This window comes from Aethalodelphis obliquidens, unplaced genomic scaffold (genome assembly GCF_003676395.1).
Source record: "Aethalodelphis obliquidens isolate GAN/ISIS:26980383/991018 unplaced genomic scaffold, ASM367639v1 scaffold50, whole genome shotgun sequence".
Lineage (NCBI taxonomy): Eukaryota > Metazoa > Chordata > Mammalia > Artiodactyla > Delphinidae > Aethalodelphis > Aethalodelphis obliquidens.
Window position 1 is genome coordinate 276,975 of NW_020837994.1, and position 19,736 is coordinate 296,710.

The following is a 19,736-nucleotide window of genomic DNA, read 5'->3' on the forward strand; positions in this document are numbered from 1 at the left end:
AACAACAACGAGGAATTAAGTGTTGGTAAGGATGTGGAGAAAGTGGAACACTCGTGCATGGCTGGTAGGAACGTAAAATGTGTAGCTGCTTTGGAAAATGGTATGATGGTTCCTCAAAAAGTTTAACACAGAATTACCATATAATCCAGCAATTTCACTTCTATTCTTTCAATTCTTTTCAATTTTAATTTCTATTCTATTCTTTCAATCCTTCCTCCCCAAAGAGTCTGAAAGCAGGAACATGAACAGATATTTGATTACCAATCTTCATAGCAGCATTATTCAGAATAGCCAAAAGGTAGAAGCAACCCAAGCATCCACTGAGATGAGGGGATGAACGAAATGTGGTATATGACAACAGAATATTATTCAGCCTTAATAAGAAAGGACATTCTGACACATGCTACAACAGATGAACCCTAAGGACATTAATATTAAGTGAAATAAGCCAGTCACAAAAAAGATAAATACTGTATGACTCTACTTATATGAAGTACCTGAAGTAGTCAAATTTATAGAGACATAAAGTAGAATGTTGGTTGTCATGGATTTAGGGGTTGGAGGACAGGGGAGTTATTTTTTAATTTTTTATTTATATTTATTTATGGCTGTGTTGGGTCTTTGTTGCACAGGGGCTTTCTCTAGTCGCGGCAAATGGGGGCTACTCTTCGTTGCAGTGTGCGGGCTTCTCAGTGCTGTGGCTTCTCTTGTTATGGAGCACGGGCTCTAGGCGCACAGGCTTCAGTAGTTGTGGCACGTGGGCTCAGTAGTTGTGGCTCATGGGCTTTAGAGCGCAGGCTCAGTGGTTGTGGTGCACAGGCTTAGTTGCTCCGCGGCATGTGGGATCTTCCTGGACCAGGGCTTGAACCCATGACCCCTGCATTGGCAGGCGGATTCTCAACCACCGTGCCACCAGGGAAGCCCCAGGCGAGTTATTGTTTAATTGGTATAGAGCTTCACTTTTGCAAGATGAAAAGAGTTCTGGAGATGGATGATAGTTATGGTTGCACAAAAATGTGAATGTACTTAATGCCACTGAACTTTATATTTAAAAATGGTTTAAATGGTAAAGTTTATGTTATGTATATTTTGCCACAGAAAAGGGCACAGTTCCTTTTGAAATGTAGCACAAGGAAAATAATTTAACCCAGTTTCAATGTATATTACCCATCATAGCTAAAAGGCATATATTAATTAAAATCGAATTGAGTGTAAAAAATGTATTTGAGTATTGTCCATTATATTAAAATACAAATAATATTTATATGAGCATAAATATCTAACAGAGGTAGGCAAAGTAAGAAGAATAAAGACTGGAGAATAGAGGAGATTGGCTTGTTTTTTTATATACCTCTGAACTATAAACTATTAGAATAGGCATGTTTTACTTTTTATTTTTTTTAAATAAATGTATTTATTTATTTATTTTTGACTGTGTTGGGTCTTCAATGGTGTGTGCTGGCTTTCTTTTAGTTGAAGCAAGCGGGGGCTACTCTTCATTGCGGTGCGCAGGCCTCTCATTAAGGTGGCTTCTCTTGTGGCGGAGCATGGGCTCTAGGTGCGTGGGCTTCAGTAGTTGTAGCACATGGGCTCAGTAGTTGTGGCTCATGGGCTCTAGAGCGCAGGCTCGGTATTTGTGGCGCACGGGCTTAGTTGCTCTGAGGCATGTGGAATCTTCCTGGACCAGGGATCGAACCTGTGTCCCCTGCACTGGCAGGGGAATTCTTAACCACTGCACCACCAGGGAAGCCCCTGTTTTACTTTTTAGATTAAAAATCCAATAAAGAAGAAACAGAATAGGCTCAAAGGTTTCTTGGTTTCTAGCTACATATAAACACTTATTTGGCTACTCTTCCCTATGTTTAAACATGCAAAGGCACTAATGCTTACACATTAAGGATATAAGGAATGGAGAGTCAGAACTGGGCCTTACAGTAGAACAATTAATTAGAATACCAAATACCTACTATATGCTGAACACTAAACTAGGCTCTTAGATATGAAATGAAGGATGCTGTCTGCATTGCAGGAGTTCACAACCTAGAGTGGGAAATGAGCACAACCAAATGCTAAATGCACAGAGGGCCCTGTGAATATGGAAAGGGTGAACTGAGAAGAAGGTCAGAGATTTCCTGAGATTCAATGAGTCAAAAAGTATAAGTTGCCTATAATGTCAAGTTCTACTCTTTATTGAGTTAATGTGATTTCTCTTGTGTAATTATCACTGACATTTTAAAAGACTCTCTTCACCTGCTATTTACCTAATAAAATTCTAAAGAACTGGGGGAAGGAGAGGGTTCCTGAAGAATAAATAGTACATACTTCTTGTCACATTTATTGCCTCCATTTCAAAGCCCCTGTAGTAGTCTCATTTATAACTATTACTGAAAATTCTCCACAGCTGAGTGCCTCACATGCCTTATCTTACAAATATTCATGTATGGTCAGTCAGATCAATGACAAAATAGACTCAAATCTTGACCTTTCAAATTATCTCAGGCTTACGATTCTATTATTTTCCAATAGGGTGTCATATAAAAGATGAGGTTCACATGCAGGAAACTGCCGTAAAACTAACTTAAACATATTTATATATACTTGGAAGACATTGCCTTTATATTCTAGTAAAGGTTATAGACATTACAAAAAAACAAAACAAAACAAAATACTCATACATCTATAAAAACTAAAATTAAAGCCAATGTGGGTAGAACATGTTTCCAAAAATATAGCATAAGGAATGTTAATATGTACTGTGCTTTGGCACTGGGAATCAATCCAATACACTTCATTTTGGCAACGTTGTTTGATACTAAACGTTCCTTTCTTTCTCCTTCATTTTGAGTTCATTTTTTGATTCTCATGGAAGGGACTGAAACGTTGCAGTGACAGCAATAGGGGTCACTGCCACATGCTTTTGCATTGCTCTAGCAGCTTTCCAAAGTATGTCATCTCAGGACAATTTCTTCCTTTTTCCTCTTCCACCCTCTGTAACTTAGCTGTTGCAATGCCTTCTTGACCCAGCATTTCTAAAATCACATTCTTCCTGTTTCTTAACAACTGCTCACATCCCTTTTCCTTCCTGTCATCTGACAGAATTTTAATCAAAACTATTCTTTCTAGCTGTATTAATATTTTCCCTTTCTTAGATGTTATAAAATGCTTACTCTTATTGCAAGGGCAGAAAAGAACTTTTCCAAGTTGGTTTTAGTAGCTGACCTCCTGTATTCAGCAAAATTATCTCTGAAGGGTTTCATCAGCTTTATGGTCCCTGGATCTGACAGACTTGGGTTTGAATGCTGACTATGCCATTTACTTGCTATATGACCTTGGGCAAATTATTTGACTTCTCAACTTCAATGACCTCATCTCTATAATGAAAATAATTACTTCTTAACAGGTTATCATAAGGTTATCATAAGGATTAAGTGAGGCAATACTTAAACCCTTAACACATGCTTGGTACATAGGAGGTACTTAATACATCATTATTGTTTTTATGAGAAAAGGAGAATATAGATTAAAAAAATCTGGTGACATCCAGCACAGAGGAAGGCAGCTCCCTATAACTGGCCAGGAGAGCCTCTGAATTCCATCTAGACAGAAAAGTCAGCACAGTGAACATCATTCCAGACACAACACAAGTATATTATAAAAAATGATGTTGAAAATATCAGCAAAATGGATTTCTGTTTCCAGGCAAGATAGAATAATATTAGGGACCAGATTTAAACTCCTTCCAGAAACAACTAAAAAACTGTTCAAAATATATGAAAGAACAGTTTTCAAGACACTGGACATCATGTGATGAAAGTTAGTGATCCTTGGTGGATACGGAACAATTTCCCCAACTTACTGTATGAAAAAAGTTTCCAAGCTGAGATATATAGCAGGAGGGAACCCAAGAAAAGGATGGTGGTCTCCCTGAATTGAGGATATGGAACTGGGAATTCAGGAAGGTCCAAGTGGCTAGAGTTTGCTGGGTAGAGTAATGAAGAAATGCATAGAGAGAACTCTAGAAATCTGCAGAGGTCTCCCTCAAGTCTTCAGCTAAGTACTGATCAGCACATATATGTCAAGAACTACCTGAAGCCAGCAATAGAACCACCCAAAGGATTAGAGGGAACAATCCTCAGCATTCACATAGGTCTGGGAATATTTCCTATTCCCTCTTAACAGAGCAGAAAACCTCATAAGGCACAGGGCATCATGTAGGGAACTGAGAATATCAGTAAGGATACAGAAGACTTGAACAACACTATAAACCCACTTGACTTAATTGACATTTATAGAACATAACAGCTAACACCAGCAGATTATATATTCTTTTCAAGTACACATGGAACATTTACCAAGATATACCATATAATGGGCCACAAAACAAGTCTCAATAAATTTAACATGATTCAAGTATGTTATCTGACCACAATGGAAATAAATTATGTCATTAATAGAAAGGTATCTGTAAAATTCCCGAATATTTGGAAATTCAATAATACTTCTAAACAACCCATGAAACAAAGAAGAAATTAAAAGGCCAATTAGAAAATATTTAAAACTGAATGAAAATAATAACACAGTGTATCTGAATTTGTGTGGTATCTGAATTTGTGTGGTGGCGCTTAAGCAACATGTAGAGGGAAATGTTTGTACCAAATACCTATATTGGAAAAGAAGGAAAGTCTCACATCAGTGACCTTAGCTTCCATCTTAAAGAATTAGGAAAGAGCAGGTTAAATCCAAATTAATCAGAAGAAAGGAAATAATAAAAACCAGAGCAGAAATCAATAAAATAAAAAACGGAAAAACAACAGGTAAAAAAGTCAATGAAATCAAAAGCTATTTTTCTTTTTGTGAAGATACATCAAATTGATAAACCTCTAGTAGGATGATCAGGGATAAAAAAGAGGAGACACAAATAAACAATATCAGGAATAAGAGAAGTGATGTCACTACAGATTCTCCAGACAATCAAAGAATAATAAAAAATATTATGAGCAACTTTATGCCAATAAATTTGGCAGCTTAAATGGAATTGACAAATTCTTTGAAAGATACCTATAATCAAAGTCCATTCAAGAAGAATAAGTTGAATAACCCTATCTCTATTAAAGAAATTGCATTTGTTGTTTAAAAAACTCCCACAGGGGGCTTCCCTGCTGGCGCAGTAGTCGAGAGTCTGCCTGCTGATGCACGGGACACAGGTTCGTGCCCCGGTCCGGGAGGATCCCACATGCCGCGGAGCGGCTGGGCCCGTGAGCCATGGCCGCTGAGCCTACGCGTCTGGAGCCTGTGCTCCGCAACAGGAGAGGCCACAACAGTGAGAGGCCTGTGTACCGCAAAATAAATAAATAAAATTTCTGCTCTTTGAAAGGCATTGTTAAGAAAATGAGAAGACAAGCCACAGACTGGGAGAAAATTATGTAAATCATCTATCTGATAAAGGATTTGTATCCAGAATATAAAAAGAACTCTCAAAATGCAATAAAAAGAAAACAAACAACCTAATAAAATATGGTTGAAAGATCTGAACAGACACTTCACTGAAGAAGATATACAGATGGCAAATAAGCATAAAAGAAGATGCTCAACATTATTAGTGAAATGCAAATTAAAACTACAATGATACACTACTGCACACCTATTAGAATATCTAAAATTAAATAGATTGACCATACTAAGTATTGGCAAGGTAGTGGAACAATTGGAACACTAGTACTCTATTGGAGGGAATGTAAAATGGTACAACCACTTTGGAAAACAGCCTGACAGTTCTTAAAATGTTAAACATATAGCCACTGTATGACCCAAACAAACATACATTCATAGCAGTTTTATTTGTAATAGCCCCAGACAACTCAAATGCCCATCATCAGGGTGAATGGATAAACAAATTGTGGTATATTCATACAACAGAATACTACTCAGCAATTAAAAGAAATGAACTATTGATACATGCAATAACATGGATGATACTCAAAATAATCATTCTGAGTGAAAGAAGTCAGACAAAACAAATTGTACACTTTTAAATATGTGTAATCTATTTTATGTCAATTATACCTCAGTGAAACTGTTAAAAATATCAGTAAAGCTTGGGAATTTTAATGACAACTGGCCACACAGTATTTGAAGATGCTATAAGACCATTAATTAGATAAAAATAGGGCAGTCAGTGATTCACCAGATGCTTAAAAGAAAAAAAGGAATAAAATGCATAGCAATTGAAATGAATCATGATAAAGGTTAGAGGAATAAAGGGTCATCCACAGAGTAAGAAAGTATAGTAAAAAGCAGTGCTTTAGAGGCAGGGATATCTGGGTTCTAATCCCAGCTCTCTCCACTTACTAGCTGTATACTGTTGGGTGAGACAGTTAATTCTTCTAAATCTATCTTCTCATCTATAAATACATTCAGGATGGTTGTGATCATTAACTGAAATAATGTATGAATGTGCCTGACATGGAACCTAGTACAGAATAGAAGCTTTACCAATGTGAATTCCCTCCTTTTGGTAGTATTTTAAGCTTAGTTGGTAGAACTGGAGTAGACAACTTATCTTGAGGTTCAGATTAATATTTCTGAACATGTAATATATGTAAGGATCTGTGTCAGGTACTTTACTTGTTATTATGGCTATGGAGAAAGTCAAAGAACATAACACAGCTAGAGACACTTCTCTTAGAAGTGAAATGCTCTACATTTTTTCAATGTCCTACTTTGGTCTTGGCTGTCAGTAAGTGAGAGTGGTTCCCTCAATCTGTGTACACCATTTCAACAGACATTATAGGTAATTCCCAGCACCTAGCAAAGGGTCTCATGAGCAGTGCAGGCTCAATACATGCTTACTGAATTGAATTAAACTGATGTTACTGGGAATTTGAAATGTTAGTTTCATTAAAAGTGTGGACATTTTGAGTATGGAGTTTAGTCCAATAAAAAGATGACTGCCCATTTGGAAATACAGTAAATATAAAAGCAATTGAAGATTGTTGTGTGTTCCATTATTTTCTGCAGTTTACATTTATTTCATTACAAAAATCCATTGTTTCTTTCTTTGGGATTTAGCTCAAGCCAACAAACAGATTTTTGTATTACAAAAACAAAGCCTGCTGGATGCAAGGACTATAAGGCATTATTGAGGCAGATGGGAACCAAACTAGCATCCTAAAGGTTTAAAATCTTTATTCTTGTCTTTCAAACACATATTCAACATGGTCTTCATAATGAGTAGAGTTAGAACTTCTTTCTTTTATTTTTTTTAAAATGATTAAAAAAAAAAATTTATTTATTTAATTATTTGGCTGCACTGGGTCTTAGTTGCGGCACACGGGATATTCGACCTTTGTTGCGGCATGCAGGTTCTTTAGTTGCAGCATGCAAACTCTTAGTCGCGGTCTGCGAACTGTTACTTGTGGCATGTATGTGGGATCTAGTTCCCTGACCAGGGATCAAACATGGGCCCCCTGCACTGGGAGCACAGAGCCTTAGCCACTGAACCACCAAGAAGTCCCCTAGAATTTACTTCTATGCAACTCTGCAAAATGCTCATATACTTAGGGAGGCTACACAACAGAGTAATTGTCCGGATGCCTTGGCATGGTAGTTGGGGGAAGTGGCTGAAGACAAGGAAGTTATGTAAACACTGTCAGCTATAGTTTGAGAATCTAAGGAGGAAAAAAAGAGCAGAAAGAACAAAAATAAACCAACCTCAAACTAAAAATCTCTGACGCAGTAGTTCTACTTCTAAGAACATATCTTACAGAAAAAATCCCCAACATGAAAAAAAATGCATACAAATGTTTTTTTTTTGTGTGTGTGTGTTTTTTTTGCAGTACGTGTGCCTCTGACTTGTGGCCTCTCCCGTTGCGGAGCACAGGCTCCGGATGCGCAGGCTCAGCGGCCATGGCTCACGGGCCTAGCCGCTCCGCGGCATGTGGGATCTTCCCAGACCGGGGCATGGACCCATGTCCCCTGCATCGGCAGGCAGACTCTCAACCACTGCGCCACCAGGGAAGCCCCCATACAAATGTTTTAAAGAGTATTATTTAGAATATGCGGAGGCAATCTAAATATTAAACCTAAAGAGAACAGTTAAGTGAACACATTCCTGATGGAATACTATAGGCATGAAAAGGATGATTATGAAGATCAACCATCAATATGGAATGTTAAATAAAAATATACAAAATTAACTTTATTATGATAAATATGTTCAAAAAGGAATAGTAGAAAGAGGAAGGAATTCAATCAAGTTGCTAACAGTGGTGTTATAAGGATGGAGCTTTTGTCATTTTTTCTCTACTGTACTTCCTAATTTTTTATTATCTAGTTATATAACTCTTTCTACTCTACAATTAACATAATTTCAAAATTAGGTTGTAAACTGGGTATGGGTTTTTGAGTAAGAGAAGGCAAGAAAATAAGAGAAGGAAAGGCCCAGAGACCAACCTGGGTGTGGGGGCAACGTCAGTTATGCAGTGGAGGGGTCACCCCCACACCCCAAATCTCAGTAGGGGCAGGTCAGAGTTGCACAGCATGAAGGGTCACCCCCAAATCTCAGGTTCAGGGTCAGTGCAGGGCCTGTTTTCATCAGTGCGAGAAAGAAGGGGTCCTCCACTGACAGAACCGGTTAGAGGCCCGGCAAGAAGAAATGATTTCAAAACCAAAACTTAAAAAAAAAAAACAACCAAAAAACGTTAGAAGACGGATAGGAACGGCCGGAGGTGAAGGAACGAGGGCAAGTTCTTCAGCCAGAAGCCCCACGAGATTCTGTTGAATGAAAAACCGTGTTGATCGCAAAGCAACTAACTCAGGTTCACGTAAACCAGCTCCCAAACTTGTTTTGAACTTGCACTGCACCCGCATTTGCTGTACAATTAAAACAGCCCTATCAGTATTCCTATTCCGAGAATATGGAGATGAAGAAAAAAGAAGAAATTCTGGTAGAGGTTGCATTATTTAAAATACTGACTTACAAAACTGCACTTGGCTTTTCAAGTCCTGGTGCTCTAAATGCAAGGGTTGATTCTCTCAAGTTCCTCACCCTGTGCCCCCCCAAAATACAATTCTAAGACTGGCAAAAAAAAAAAAAGAAAATAAGAGAAGGGAGTGATGAGTGACAGAGGGGGTGACTGGGTCACTAGCAGCAATCCAATCATAGGAAGCTGTATGTAGACTCTGGTTAACCATCAACTGAATAATTATATCAGTAGAATGCTCTCCGTTTAAAAAAAATTGCTATATTCTGTGTTTTTTTCCTTCCCAATCCTATATTCTGTACCACAGCATAATACAGAAGGCAAAGAGTTAATACTCGAGTAAATATAGTTCTATCCTTATTCTATAAGGTAAACAGACTCTATATTTTAAAAACACTTATCTTCTATAGGGTACTTTACACTAGTAGTGTCTAACAGTACTATTAACCATGTTTTCCAGATGGAAGGGAATTCTAAACCTGATGACTAATGCTTTTGTTGGCATCTATAATGGAAGAAATAATTTGGCCCTCAGAATGTGTATTTATGCTCCCTGTCCCTCGCCAGCCAGCTGTCAGTATGAAGAGATACAAATCCCTCTAAATTATTTCAGGGCTGCTCTTTAAAATCAGGTTAAATAAATATTGGGATTTCATTAAACTATTTTATGCCTACACTTTTCCTTTATTTATATTGTTATATCCCTTCGCCGGAAGTGGGAAGACACAGGCTCCGTAAGAGTGACTAGAGGGAAGAAAGAGTGGAATGGGATTGCAAAATGCTCCTTTCACAGAGGATGACATGTCTCTAGATGAGCTGCCGTTTTGGGAAAGTTGTCAAAAATACCCAATTTATTCAACACTTACAACCAGACTGTACTACTCACTGCCAGACACTATACTAGGGACATCTCCTTCATTTCCTTCCTTCATACTCAGAAGCTTTTCTTTATCTCCTGTTAAAATTCTTCAAGGACTATCTTTAATGACATTTCCTTCATGAGGCAAACTTCTCTCCTCTTTTTCTAGCTGGTATAGGCAAACCTTGGAGTATTATGGGTTTGGTTCCAGACCACCGCAGTAAAGAGATTATCACAAGTGAGTCAAACTAATTTTTTGGTTTCCCAGTGCACACAAAAGTTATGTTTACACTATACTGTAGTTATTAAGCATGCAATACCATTATGTCTAAAAAAATTTACATACCTTAAGAAATACTTTATTGCCAAAAAATGCTAACCATCATCTGAGTCTTCAGCGAGTCGTAATCTTTTTGCTGGTGGAGGGTCTTGCCTCGATGTTGATGGATGCTGACCGATCAGGGTGGTGGTTGCTGAGCGCTGGGATGGCCGTGGCAGTTTCTTAAAATAAGACAGCACTGAAGTTTGCTGCATTCATTGACTCTTCCTCTCATGAATGATTTCTCTGTAGCATGCAGTGCTATTTCGTAGCATTTCACCCACAGTAGAACTTCTTTCAAAACTGGAGGCAAACCTCTCAAACCCTGATTTATCAACTAAGTTCATGCAATAGTCTAAATCTTTTGTTGTCATATCAACAATCTACAACATCTTCACCAGGAATAGATTCCATCTCAAGAAACCACTTTTTAAAAAAAATTTAATTTAATTAATTTTATTTTTTTGGCTGCGTTGGGTCTTCATTGCTGCGCATGGGCTTTCTCTAGTTGTGGCGAGCAGGGGCTACTCTTCGTTGCGGTGTATGGGCTTCTCATTGCAGTGGCTTCTCTTGTTGCGGAGCAGGGGCTCTAGACACACGGGCTCCAGTAGCTGCAGCACGCAGGCTCAGTGGTTGCGGCATGTGGGCTCTAGGGTGCACGGGCTCAGTAGTTGTGGTGCACAGGCTTATATGCTCCACGGTATGTGGGACCTTCCTGGACCAGGGTTGAAACCTGTGACCCCTGCACTGGCAGGTGGATTCTTAACCACTGTGCCACCAGGGAAGTCCCAAGAAACCACTTTTTTTGCTCATCCGTAAGAAGCAACTCTTTATCCATTGAAGTTTTATCATGAGATTGCAGCAATTCAGTCACATCTTCAGGCTCCACTTCTAATTTTAGTTCTCTTGCTATTTCCACCACATCTGCAGTTACTTCCTCCACTGAATTCCTGAATCCCTCAAAGTCATCCATGAGGGTTGGAATCAACCTCTTCCAAAGTCCTGTTCATACTGAAATTTTGACCTCTTCCCATGAATCATGAATGTTCTAAATAGCATCTAGAACGGTGAATCCTTTCCAAAAGGTTTTCAGTTTACTTTGCCTAGATCCATCAAAGGAATCACTATCTATGGCAACTATAGACTTATGAAATGTATATCTTAAATCATAAGACTTGAACATCAAAATTACTCCTTGATCCATGGGCTACAGAAGGGATATTGTGTTAGCAAGCATGAAAACAACGTAAGTCTCACTGTACATCTCCATCAGAGCTCTTGCGTGACCAGGTGCATTGTCAATGAGCAGTAATATTTTGAAAGCAATCTTTTTTTCTGAGTAGCAGATCTTAACAGTGGGCTTAAAATATTCAGAAAACCATGTTGTAAACAGATACACTGTCATCCAGGCTTTATTGTTACATTTACAGAGAATAAGCAGAGTAGATTCAGCGTAATTCTTAAGGGCCCTAGGATTTTCAGAATGGTAAATGAGCACTGGCTTCAACTTAAAATCATCAGCTTCGTTAGCCCCTAACGAGAGAGTCAGCCTGTCCTTTGAAGTTCTGAAGCCAGGCATTGACTTCTCTCTAACTATGAAAGTCCTAGATGGCATCTTTTCCCACAATAAGGCTATTGTGTCTACACCGAAAATCTATTGTTTAGTGCAGCCACCTTCATTAATGGTCTTAGCTAGATCTTCTGGATAACTTGTTGTAGCTTCCACATCAGCACTTGCTGCTTCACCTTGCACTTTTATATTATGGGACTGTTTCTCTCTTTAAACCTCATGAACGAACCTCTGCTCGCTTCCAACTTTTCTTCTGCAGCTTCCTCACCTCTTTCAGCCTCCATAGAATTGAACAGAGTTAGGGCCTTGCTCTGGATTAAGGCTTTGGCTTAAGGGGATGTTGTGGCTGGTTTGATCATCTGTCCAGACCTCTAAAACTTCTTCTCTACCAGCAATAAGGCTTTTTTGCTTTCTTATCATTCATGTATTCACTGGAGTAGCACTTTTAATTTCCCTCAAGAACTTTTCCTTTGCATTCACAACATGGCTAACTGTGGCTCAAGAGGCCTAGCTTTTGGCCTATCTTGGTTTTCAACATGCCTTCCTCACTAAGCTTAATCATTTCTAGCTTTTGATTTAAATTGAGAGATGTGCAACTCTCCCTTTCACTTGAACACTTTGTAGGTTATTAAGTGGCCTAATTTCAATATTGTTGCATCTCAGGGTGTAGGGAGGCCAGAGAAGAGGGAGAGAGACAGAGGAATGGCTGGTTGGGGGAGCAGTCAGAACACACACAACATTTATCAATTAAGTATCCCAATGGGTAAGATTCATGGTGCCCCAAAACACTACAGTAGTAACATCACAGATCACCATAACAAATATAATAATAATGAAAAAGGAAACCTTCACTTCATTACAAAATGCAATTATTTGTGAAGTGCAATAAAATGAGGTATATTAAGCTTTTCTGATAGCATTTCACAAAATCATGAGATTTTGGAGCTGGAAGGGATCTTAGAATCTCTGAAACCCAGAGACTTTTTCCAAGGTGTGTTGATGAGTTAGGAGTTAGCAATTCGAGTTTGCTACACAATAGCTCAGTCATACGCTGCCATGTATTGTTAAGATCCATAAAAATCTGTCTGCTCTACCAGCTTGTAAGCTCTTTGAGGAGAAAGACCAAGTCATCTCCAATTTGCCCAGGAAGTAGGCACACAAGTGATAAGTGCCTACCCAGTTGATTTAGTTAGAAAAGGTGCTAGTCTGAGGAAAATCATGTGTTTGATTGGTTGCCAACAGTACTGCTGAAGAAGCCAAAAGCACGAATGTGCCTGGAATTTGCCATTGTCATAAGTTCTGTTCAATAGAATAACCTGAATTAGATGGAAATTGTGACTTTTAAAAGATGCAACAGTAAGAGACATTCCATGAGATAGAGCAACTCTGCTGTACTAGAAACAGGGCAAGTTCTTCTAACCCCAAAGTTATGTGGGTGATATGTGCTTATTACCCCCAGTTAGATTACCATTAATAGTGAAATAAAAATAAACCTTCAATAGATTGTTTTTCCTTCATATGCACACCCACACACAATCCTTTTTAAATATGCAAGTGTATTCTCATTAGAAAATCAGAATGCTATGTGAAAAAACTGATAAAACTTCCAGGAATGTTCTTAAACTTTGGCCAATTTCTCTACCAAGGATTCCTTTTATCTGAAAGGCACAAACAATGAAGAGGCACTATGGATACAGTGGAAATTCGGAAGATTAGAGTTTTAGCTTTTAGTTTGCTACATTCCATCTATCTACCAATTCATTCTCTGTCCTTCAACAGACATTTATTGAGTACCTACTATGTGCCAGGTACTTTGCTGTGCAGAGCAGTGAACCAGGTAGGCATGGAAATTACATTCGAGAGAAGATAGACAATAAACAAAAGAAAAGAAGAAGACAAGTATAGATTGTAATAAATGCCATATGGAAATAAACTGGATGAGAGAGAATAATGGGTAGGGAGAAAGCAGCAGAAAATACTTTAGTTTGACCAGGGAGGCATTATATATCTACCTATGTAGTATCAAGCAAATCACTGAACTTTTCTGATACTCAGATCTCCAGGATGAAAAACTAAGGTTGAACTGGATGACATCAGAGGGGAAAAACCCCTGGATTTGGAGGAAGAAAACTTAAGCTTGAGTTCTGGCTTTGTTTGTAAAACTATACCTGCAGCACTGTCTCCCTGATGAAAGATACTGTGAGCAGAGTGTGACAGCCCTTGTGAAATAAACAGACTAAGCCACAGGCTGTGTTCCTTTCCCTTCTTTACAATTGTTTACAACTCCCTGGATGTTTATTTTCATTACCCTGGGAAGACCTCTGAAAACTCTGGAAACATCAGACTAAAAGTTTTATCCTGCTACCTCCAGACAAGAAACATACCTACTTCATGAGTGGGATAATGATAACGCTACTAGTGATAACATACTTTTCACGGCACATTTTAAGAAAAGCACTATTTTTTTCTTCTCACTTTCCTGCACTAAATTTAACTCAATTAGTGACAGACTAAAGGAAAAAACCCCAAACCATTAGCAAAACCATTATTTTTTCTTTAAAATTTTGGCTATTATCAAGTTTGGCTACATAGTCAAAGAACAGCATCCTGCAGTGAAGTCAGCCCATCGTATCCAAGAAGAGAAACCGTACCGAGTGTAACGTTCCATTATTGGTCACTGCAGGAAGGCGGGCCCATCGCTCATTTTCCAGTTCTTCCATCACTTGGTTCATTGCACTCTTTAGCCATGTGTCCACGGAAACACCAATCTGCTTTAGTAGGTCCAGCCGGGCTTCAGCTTTCAACTTAATTATCTAAGAAAACCAAGAAAATGGTCAGAAATCAGAGTATTTTTTCCTCAAATTGATTGTTTTTAAGTTACTCCTGATTTATTAATTAGAACAATCTTGATGTTCATTAGCAATTCTTCCTTGGCATAGATGTTAATTTTTCACTTGGCAAGAGGGAGAGAGGAACAGGGGAAGAAGGGAAGAGGGAAGGGAACACAAGAACAGGAATCAGAGCTTGCTGACAATGGAAAAAAGGCACACTTGCATTTTGACAAGTTACATCAAATATAACTTATCAAAAGGAAGATGTTAATGCACCATAAAGTCTGCTTTCCTTTCCTTTTAATAAGGCTACGCCTCAGAACATACCAAAATTTAGCATTTTCAACAGCCTTCTAACCCATTTCCTGGACTTTCTCTTCTCCTCTATAATCCATCTTTTACAAGTCTACGAATGATCTCATCAGTCACTTCCCTGCTTAAAAACTTCCACAATTCCTGACTGCCTACTGAGTACAGATTTTATATTAAATTATGATGCAGCTGTCAGAAACAGAAGATATTGAGAATAAAAAGTTCCTGTGCTCCAAATTCAAGAAAAGGAAACACTGTTTTTTGGCTCTTGTTCCAAGCCATAAGCAAGTAATCATAGAATTAGTTTAAACCTGTCCCAATCAAACAGTAACTGCTTTACTCCAATAGCCATGCCTCTGAGTCAGCCAATCTGTGACAGCCCCAAGCTTCTGCAAGGCAGCCAATCAACCACAGCCTCACTCCAGTAATCATCAGCAGTTAAGCTTCCACTCCTGCTTCCAACAGTCCATCAATCCCTACACACCAGTTAAAAGCTAGTCTGTAACACATGCCCAGTTTTGAAAATCTGCCAATCCCTGAAATCCACACTTCTCAAAACCCTTTGCATTGGTTCTACTTTGTCAGAAAGATTGTATTTTGTAAGTATCATTCTCTTTTGTTTTAGCAAGTACTAAACTCAGCTTCATTCTTCCTCATATTAGAGTGGTTGTCTCTTCCTTCAACATTTGAAGGCTCCACTGAGATAATTTTGAGGACCTTCACTTGATGGCCTTCTGTGGACATCCTGGACAAACAAGTATGCTCACTGAGCACTTCTGGTATGCGATTTTGATCACTCTCTGGATTCTCTGCTGAGGGAGTTTGTATCAAAAAGGATCTGACATCTGACTTGTTTCACTGAGCTCTCATTGCTGAATTTATATTGTACTCCTAAGATTTTAAAATGAGATAAAGGGACTTCCCTGGTGGTCCAGTGGTTAAGATTCTGCCCTTCCACTGCAGGGGGCACGGGTTTGATTCCTGGTTGGGGAACTAAGATCCCACATGCGGCATGGTGTGGCCACACACACACAAAAAGAGACAAATTCATATTACATAAAATTCACCATCTTAGTCATTTCCAAGTACACAATTCAATGGTTTTGGATATCATATAGACCTTTATATAAAGTTTTTGGCTTGCAGGCACACTATTTGGTAAATGGTCTTGTAAAAATCTTATTCTTCTAATAATTTTTTTTGGTAACAACTTTACTGAGATGAAGTGCACATATCATACAATTCACCCATTTAAAGTGTATAATACAATTGGCTTACAGTATATTCACAGATATGTGCAATTATCACAATTTTATTTTTTTTTAACTTTTTATTTTCTATTGGAGTATAGTTGATTAACAATGTTTGTGATAGTTTCAGGTGTACAGCAAAGTGATTCAGTTATTCATATACATGTATCTATTCTTTTTCAAATTCTTTTCCATTTAGGTTGTTACATAATATTGAGCAGAATTCCCTGTGCTATACAGTAGGTCCTTGTTGGTTATCCATTTTAAATATAGTAGTACAATTTTAGAATATTTTAATCATCTCCAAAAAAACCCCCATATCCTTTAGTTATTGCTCCCTTATCACTTATTCCCTGTAGCCTATGGGACCACTAATCTACCCTCTCTCTCTATAGATTTGTCTATTCTGAACATTTAATATAAATAGAACCATACAATATATGGTGTTTTGTGTCTGGCTTCTTTTACTTAGCATAATGTTGTTGAAGTTCATCCATGCTGTAACATGTATCAGTATTTCATTGCTTTTTATGGATACTGTGGGTAGAACACATTTTGTTTATCCATTTGTCAGGTGATGGGTTGTTTCAACTTTTCAGCTAATATGAATAATGTTGCTACAAACATTAGTATACAAGTTCTAGTGTGGACATATGTTTTCATTTCACGTGGCTGTATACCTAGGACTGGAATTGCTTAGTCATAAAGTAATGGTATATTTAACCATTTGGGGAAATGTCAGATTGTTTTTCAAAGCAGCAACCTCATTTAACAATCACACCAGCAGGGTGAGGGTTACCATTTCTTTACATCCTGGCAAACCTTGTTAATGTCTGCCCTTTTTGATTCTAGCAATCCTAGTGGATGTGAAGTGGTATCTCACTGTGGTTTTGATTTGTATTTCCTTGATCACTAACGATGTCATCTTTTCACGTGCTTACTGATCATTATATATCTTCTTTGGAGAAATGTCTACTCAGAACCTTTGTCCATGTTTAAATTGGGCTGTCTTTTTACTGCTTTTATTTTGCCTTTGTCTTTTTATTGTAAGTTTTTGATGTATTCTAGATCAAAGTCCCTTATCAGATACATGATTTCCAAATATTTTTTTTCCCATTATGTGTATCTTTCACTTCTTGATAGTGTCTTGTGAAGCATAAAAGTTTTAAAAGTTTGATTAAGTCCAATTTATCTATTTTTTTATTTTGTTGCTTGGGCTTTTGGTGTCTTATCTAAGAAATTAATCCAAGGTCACAAAGATTTATCCCTATGTTTCTTAAAATAGTTTTATAGCTTTAGCTGTTATATTTGGGTGTTTGATCATTTTGAGTTGAGTTTATTTTTTTATATGGTGTGAAGTAGGGGTCCAACTTCATTCTTCTGCATGTGGATATCCAGTTGTCTCAGCAGCATTCTAGTATGCATTTTAAACTAATATAAGCAACAAACCTCTTCTTGGAGGTTTGAAAAATAAGTGAACCAACAAACCTCTTCTTGGAAATTATAAATGTAAGTCATTTAATTGCTGAAGCAAAGAAACAAAGAAAACAGAGAGAGACAGAGAGAGAGAAGTATATTCTGTTTTCTCAAATCCAAGTAATCTAGTTTTCGTAAGATTTATTCTTATCAGTACTTTACCAAACAATTGAGGAACATGGTATTTGCAAACTTAGATTTTTTTTTTTTTGCAGTACATGGGCCTCTCACTGTTGTGACCTCTCCCATTGCGGAGCACAGGCTCCAGACGCACAGGCTCAGCGGCCATGGCTCACGGGCCCAGCCGCTCCGCGGCATGTGGGATCTTCCCGGACCGGGGCACGAACCCGTGTCCCCTGCATCGGCAGGCGGACTCAACCACTGCGCCACCAGGGAAGCCCTAGCTGTTGTTTCTTGCCAAGTTCCTTGGAGTTTCTGCTGCACATGTCTATTTAGGTTTAGCCAAGGATTTGGATGGTTATTTATATGCAAATTTGAGAACTCCCTGACATCCAAGCTCAAGCCAGTAAGACTTAGGCTCTCTGCTTGAATTTTTTTAAATAAATAAACAAATTTATTTATTTATTTTTGGCTGCGTTGGGTATTCGGTGCTGGGCGTGGGGGCTATTCTTTGTTGCGGTGCGCAGGCTTCTCACTGCAGTGGCTTGTCTTCTTGTGGAGCAGGGGCTCTAGGTGCACGGGGTTCAGGAGTTGTAGCTCACAGGCGCTACAGCACAGCCTCAGTAGTTGTGGCACACGGGCTTAGTTGCTCCACAGCATGTGGGATCTTCCTGGGACAGGGTTCGAACCTGTGTCCCCTGCATTGGCAGGAAGATTCTTAACCACTGCGCAACCAGGGAAGCCCTTCTCTGCTTGAATTTTAGTTGTACAGCCCCTCACAAAGAGCTGTAAAATGTAAATGTCACCACGAATAGTCCCATTCTCTGAAGAGTCTTTTCCCCTCTAGATTTTATATGCTTTGGGTCATTTTCCAGTTCTATCAAATAGGTATTTTAAATATTTTTACCCTTATTAATAATTGTTATCTAAAAGAGGATATAAGCTAGCCCCTTATTATCAGAAGCAGAAACCCTTGTAGAGATATATTCTACATTCAAAGAAATCTTGAATTTCACTCAGCAATTTACTATTAATAATATTTGCATTGTAATTTTGAAACCGTTTAATATAGATGTAAGATAAGGCAAATAAAATATCGTATAATATTATTAGGAACTTAAAATTTCAATATGAGATAAAAAGATATAAATATAAAATAAAGAAGTTTAATAAAATCTTTCCAATTTTAAATTTGAATTGAAAATATCAATATGAACTCATGATTTAAAAAAAATTCCTAGCTCTAACAACAAAGGAAGGGCCAAGAAATAAATGACACCCATAACAATAAGCACCTTCACAGCCTAGACTTTGGTGTCTAAATACTATTCTATATTAAAAGAAAGCAGAGCTTCTTGGAGAAAAGGCTAATTCTAAGTCTGGGCAGGGAAAATACAAGGTGAGCCTAAGATAGCTTGTTGTGCTAGAAAGCAAAAAATGTTCAAAGACTAGTGGGAGTAATGTCAAAAGGACACAGAAGTCAGCTTAAATGGACTCTCAATGGCCAAATTTAGACAATATTGGGCTTAAAGAAGGACAACTGTAATACTGAAAACAGATTAAATGAATAAAAATCTATAATAAATTGTAATACATAAGGTGGGACTCCATGAGGAGACTTTGTAAAGAATTAAGTACTGGGGAAAGAACATCTACCGTGGAGCTGTGAACTGAAAACCTCCCAGAGATTGTATAGGGCTGAAAGATGTTGCAGTTCCATCCAGCCAGAGTTGAGAGACCAGAGACCTTGTTGGATACTCATGGCAAAAGAAGAAACTGCAGAAAGGAAATTCATTAGTAATAAGGCTAAATTAGCCCTACTGGAAAGGCTACTCTAAACCAACCCAAAGCTTAAAAACAGGCCTTGAACAGATCAAACTGAGCTGGCTGCCCAAACAAAACTCAACAGGCTTTAAAATAAGAAAAGAGAATCCAGAAACTCAACAGCTAAACAGTCACAATTCTTAGTATTCAGTAAAAAATAGTACTAAGTATTTGAATAGCAGAAAAATATGAGC

The 19,736-nt window shown here is 38.1% G+C and overlaps 1 protein-coding gene across 2 annotated transcripts in view; it reads right to left on the reverse strand.

Annotated features, from left to right (window-relative positions):
- The window catches only part of FCHSD2 (FCH and double SH3 domains 2), a 294,045-nt gene that overhangs the window by 13,175 nt on the left and 261,134 nt on the right, over window positions 1-19,736 (reverse strand). For both annotated transcript variants that reach the window (XM_027083298.1, XM_027083297.1), the window contains one exon: window positions 14,381-14,542. In XM_027083298.1, coding sequence (XP_026939099.1) covers window positions 14,381-14,542 — 162 coding nt within the window. The remainder of the gene's footprint in view (window positions 1-14,380; window positions 14,543-19,736) is intronic.